At 34.1% G+C, this 6000-nt stretch overlaps 1 protein-coding gene across 3 annotated transcripts in view; it reads right to left on the reverse strand.

The window, feature by feature from the left end:
* Positions 1-4984, reverse strand: part of LOC149795696 (syntaxin-18-like) — a 40140-nt gene extending 35156 nt beyond the window's left edge. The window contains exons 1-2 of one of the 3 annotated variants that reach the window (XM_089965577.1): positions 4799-4922; positions 162-263 (exon numbers count right to left, since the gene is read on the reverse strand). In XM_089965577.1, coding sequence (XP_089821703.1) covers positions 162-173 — 12 coding nt within the window. In that variant the 5' untranslated portion in view covers positions 174-263; positions 4799-4922. The other 2 variants (XM_089965579.1, XM_089965576.1) reach the window with 2 other exon arrangements.
* Positions 4985-6000: the final 1016 nt, after the last annotated feature.

The raw sequence follows: 6000 nt of genomic DNA on the forward strand, positions 1-6000 counted from the left end.
CCTAACCTCTCCAAATTAAAACCATTTTAAAACGATGTGAGCTGAGGAATGCCAAAGTCAATTTAAGTTGACATTTGTTACTTTAATGAAACTAATAAAAAATATATTTAAGAAAGTAATCAAAGAATTTCACTTCATTAAAAATACTTAGCATCCCTTACTGATTTGAGCATTCCCAGCTTTCATCACACTCCAGTCAACTGAAATGTGGGTCAACAGAACCTGTAAACATGTCCATTTGCTTGTGTCTGAATTTGAATCCACTAGGAAAGAGACATCAGAGTAATTATTGTATGACTAAAGCAGTTAAAATTTGTGGAAAAGTCTTTACATGGGCTGCCAAGCATGCAACATATTACCTGAAAATGTGGCCTCTCATTCAGTCAACTAGGGAACACACAAAAGAATGCTATTTATTTAGGAAGATGTTGACCCAACAACATAAATATCAGAGTAGACATCTTACATTGTAAGTCTACTCAGAAATATGAAACATGCATAAACTGAAGTGGGTTAGCAGCTCAAAACCTAGGGTGTTTATGATTATTACCTCCTTTTGATATGTTGAAATAAAAATCTTGAAAATTTCAATGTTTCTAAAGTTTAAAAAAGCTTATTTTGTTTAATCCACTAGAAGCCTAATGTCATAAACATGTTCCTGGTTGTTTAATCTGTCAGGTTCCAAGATTTTTGCATTCAAAAAGTGCTCAAATTTGCATGAAAATAAGCTGCAAAAACAGACCACTGTTCTGGAACTATGCAGCTCAAGAAACCTGAAAGAGAGAAATGGGTATATCCCTCAACAGTCCCATCCCAATGGTAGAAGACCCTTTCAAATACATTGGCATGTCCTAGGGACTTAAAGTTTGAAAAGTACATTATGTTTTCTGCTGTATAATGAGCCATATGAGTATCTTATAGCAAAGTTGTAGACAGAATATGACCCATTAACCCAAAGTATAGCCCATTAACCCAAAGTATAACCCTGACAAAGTTGTAGACCCATTAACCCAAATTATAACCCTGACAAAGTTGTAGACCCATTAACCCAAAGTATAACCCTGACAAAGTTGTAGACCCATTAACCCAAAGTATAACCCTGACAATGATCACCTTTACCTCAGATCACCTTCAGTAGCCCTACACTGTACATAGGACCTATTAACCCAAAGTATAACCCTGACAACATTAACCCAAAGTATAATCCTGACAAAGTTGTAGACCCATTAACCCAAAGTATAACCCTGACAAAGTTGTAGACCCATTAACCCAAAGTATAACCCTGACAACATTAACCCAAAGTATAACCCTGACAATGATGCAGAGATCACCTTCAGCAGCCCTACACTGTAAGATGCCAGCCCCGATTTTTGTATTCGGTAGCCCTACACTGTAAGATGCCAACCATGATATTTGTATTTTTTTGGCAACCCAAAAACAGAAATATCAATGGAGGCATTTTACGTTGTAGGACTACAGTAGTCCCACTGTATGGTAGCTTCCTACGAAATCATGGGTTCTATGGTATCATGGTATTAAAATTTTTCTGGAATAGCACCATTTATCATGTAATTATATACACTACATGACCATAGGTTACTAACTCTGCATTGCCAGTTGATTTTGTAAAAATCTCAGGACTAAAGGCAAATACATTATCTTAAAAATACACCCCATGGATAACATTGTTTCCAATTAATGGTCATACCCAATGTTCTTAAACAGAATCTATTATCTTCTTAAAATCACTATCAGCTAACCGGTTAACCGTTTTGTCATCTGATAATGTCCAATGATTTTATACAACAGTTAGATCACATGCTTACCATATTTGTCCAGAAGCAAGAGATCAAATCTATGGTGGCAAATAAGAGTCAAAATGTAAAATATGGACAGTTGTTGTTTTCTGGTGACTTTTGCAAATCACATGTAATGACAAAAACTCTGTTGTACACAATTTATTAATTTTTACTAGCACACCGTGAGTTGTTTAAACAGTCTGAGGTGGGCATTTACTTTCATGGTTATGTTGGTGGTCCATTCTCTGCGACAATCCCAGTGCTATCCCTTGCCCACCCTGGACACAGGTGGTTACATATGCATATCTTTAATTCTCTCTTATAATTTTCTTTTGGACAGCACAGATGACCAAATAAGTGCCATGGAAGCAGCATCCATTTTTCATGTTGAATTACAGTTTGTGTATCATATATATCATCAAGTTCCCAACATTAAAACAACTATATGTCATAATAAAAATTATTTTTTCGGTATTACAGCCATATCAGAGTAACACCTCTTTCATAACCTGGTACATGTATCTACAAGGCGTCAGTTTGTCGATCGTTTCCTGCTGTCATATGATTTAAACTGGAAATTAAATGCATTTTAATAAAGAGCAAAGAACATATATAATATCTTGAAGGTCAGTATTTTTATTTACTTATTCACCGATTGTTAACTTTAAGACAAATGATACCAGGTCCACAGCACTCCAGTATACTGCATAATTAGCGTGAACCAACAATCAATTTTCTCATCTACTGTATCTTCAGTATCAATGAAATCTTTCAGATATGGATTTTCTTTTTTCTTTTTCCGAAAAGTGGCTTGTACTGAACCATCAGAATTCGTACATATGTTGTGCATTGTCCGTTCTTCTTTCCATACTTCCCTGATCAAAAATTTCATGATTTCATTATTCAACCTCTGTGTTCTGGTTCTTTCTTCTCACATTTTGCTAAATAACATTCTTTTTGCCACATATTTTCTTGTTTTAAAATATCCTATGTGTTTGGACTTACAACCCATCACTCAAAAATATCATGGGCGGTTTGTTCTTGTGTCTTCTCCGTTAACTTTCAAGATTATTACTTCTGCTTAACAACCCTTGTATCCTTCAAGTCCATCTGTAATGGTTTTAGTCAGTTCAGTGTTTGGTTTCCTCAGAGTATTCATAGATATTTCACAATGAAAAATAAGAAGTTGATATTTATTATTACTTTGATTAGTATACATGATAATTAGTAATGGATACAGAAGTGGGCCTTTTTGGACTAGGCCTTTTTTTTATAGCACAAATCAGTTTTGGCCATGGGCCTTTCCATAGAAGTCCATTTTGACCCTGAACCCTACACAGTGTAGTGTTGTCTGCAGTGTGTAGCTGCTACCTAAAATGTAAATATTCTTTTATTATGAATTAAAAATCTCAATGAACAAATTGGGTTGAGAAAAAACATTAAAACGGCTCCCTCCTATACCTCTCCCAGCTCCACCACCTGACATGTTACCTTCCAGATTGCAGCCAGAACCATACATTCATTCATAAGTACTGGTCAAAACTCAGCATGTCTCAGACTGAATCAGTGAGTAAATGACATATACTTTTGTAGCCATTATACTTGTAAGAAATGCTAGGTATACATTACATTGGATAGAGTTCTGTGTAAAGTAGTGTAGTGTGTATGCCTTTAAACTTTAAATTTTTTATTCAAAATGGTAAATGTTATGAGATAATAGTTACAATTTGTTTGCAAAATTAACATATTCTGTGACACTAGTTTAAAACAGTATTTGCCAAGTATGACAGTTAATTTAAGTGCTTTTTTTAACCCATCATCCATATTTCAAACATATAGCAATATCAAACCTTCCATCCAATAATTTTCCTACAGTATTTCTGATCAGTTCATCCTTGATTGAACAGCATGGAAAATGTAACCTAACATGACTTTATTTCTGACACGAGGTGTGAACATTCTGCACTTGCATTGTTGTTTAAAAAAATTTCTTTCAAATGTAGGGGAAGGCCCTAGTAGTCTGAAAAGAAATGTTCCTTCTGACTTTTGGTGTGTGGGTATATTTAATTATTTAGCATGGCTGGTAGTTGTCACATTTGCTGAACAGTATTTTGGAAAGGAAAAAATGCCTTACTTATGTATCCTTACTTATGTATCCCACTGTAAATAGACAAAAATCCATTTACAGGTTTTATTGAATATTGCATTTCTTGTTCAATGACATGTTTAGCATGAAATGACAACTTTTGTCAGATAAGAGAGGGACAAACAGTGTAAAAGAGAAAAACACTGTAAAACTAAAAGATTTCCCTGTCTTGAACACCATTTCTTTTTTTCATGCATTGTTAAGTATTGACAACATCACTTTTGAAACAATGGCAGTTCAAATATTTTCTCATTGTTTGACTACAGGCCCTGTAAGTTAAATGTTCCTTCAGTAAAAGTCTGTGTGAAACAACATTCATGTGGTTATTCTCTCCATATCACAATTTTGTATCTCTACCTCATATGCCCCAAAGTAACCCCCAAAAGTAGTCCCACAATGTAAGACATAGCACATGTTGTTTAAGTTCTAGTGCTTGATGCCCACAACATAAATATCAGAGTCGAGGTCTTACATGTAGGACTACCCCAAAAAGCAGTTAAACAACTGCTATAATTATAATACATAAAAATAAATAGAAAATCTATTTTTGGTCCAAATTTAACAAACAGAGAATTTTGTAAACAGTTAAATTATTTTTGATTTGATGTCTCTACAAATAACAAAACGGTGGTTATGGTACCAATTTTTCACACAAAAATAATTGTTAAACAGTATTAAGTCAACGCTGTTAGAAAAAAATGATAAAAAATACAATTTCAGGAATATTTTCATAAAGTAAACTTTAATATGCTTTTTTGTAATAGCATTACATGTATGCAGATTTTGACTGCGTTATCTTTTAAATAAAAAAAAAATCATTGTTCACCCTAGTATAATACAGTATCCTCATTACCATCTCTTTAGATCTGCTCTCAAAGTCTCCCCGATGTTTGCTAACGGGAAATATATGATTTCCTTTTACTTCGCTTTTACCCTCGTTAACATTCTTATTTCTAGTTTTTATACTTTTGACCACAGCTTTATACAGATTCGTTATATCTGCCATGTTGTACAACTGCAACAAGATACTTGCTCTTAATTCTACCGGAACCGCAAACACGTGTGGTACATACTATATTTCACACGACGATTATTGCGTCTCCACTGGTCGGCCTAAACACAAAAATGGATAGTAACCACAGTCATGAAGATGAAATACAGTAATGTAAAGGGAATTTAGGATATGGGGCAAGGGATTATATATTTTTAAAAAATATATGTGTTTATATAGTTGTTGATGTTGTGTTTGTTTATCCATTGCTATTAATATGACAACTAAAGGCGCCGCAGTACAGTAATAGAACTCTAAAAACAACCCTTACCCTACTCTAATTGAATATACAAAAGGTATACTGTACTATGGCAACAACTATAAAAACAATGTATATTCATTGAACAAAGCCTACTAATTGTATATATTTATTTACTTCTCCAGTTTAGAGATAGTTTAATCATTGTTATTATTTTTTAAATATTTATGCACAGTAAAAAGAGAGAAAATACAGTAATGGAAAATAGGCATTAGCAGCAGATGGGGCGAACAGACCGACCTTTGGGAGCGTCCAAAAACCGAAATAAGGCTTCTTTCGAGCTGAATATTTGCTTGAAATAAATTATTGAGGACTCCGGTTAATTAGACCATTTATTTTCCTGATCTGAAAACTCGTGAAATTACAAAAAAACGAACGAACTTGAGGTCATGGCCCCCTCTGCTGCTATAATTAAATCATTATGTTATAATAAAATGGTACATCCGGAATCTCATACTGCAAGGATAGCTCGAGAACGATTAGAAGCAATCAAAAAATTTCTTCCTGTTAGAGATTCATTCAGAAAAAAAACTACAAGCGCAGCAGGAAGCACAAGTTGAGTACGAAGAAGACACTGAAAAACTATTTAAACCCGTCACTGCAGCTACTAAGAAAGCTGCAGCAGCTGTTGAAAAAATTATATGGGGAGATATTGAGGATGATGAAAAGAGGAAAAAGGGTATTTTTCCAGTATTAGAACAAACTGCAGCGCAGACTGAAAAAATAGCAAGAAAAACCAAACAAA

The sequence above is a fragment of the Sinohyriopsis cumingii genome, chromosome 7 (assembly GCF_028554795.1).
Source record: "Sinohyriopsis cumingii isolate HCF-2022 chromosome 7, ASM2855479v2, whole genome shotgun sequence".
NCBI lineage: Eukaryota > Metazoa > Mollusca > Bivalvia > Unionida > Unionidae > Sinohyriopsis > Sinohyriopsis cumingii.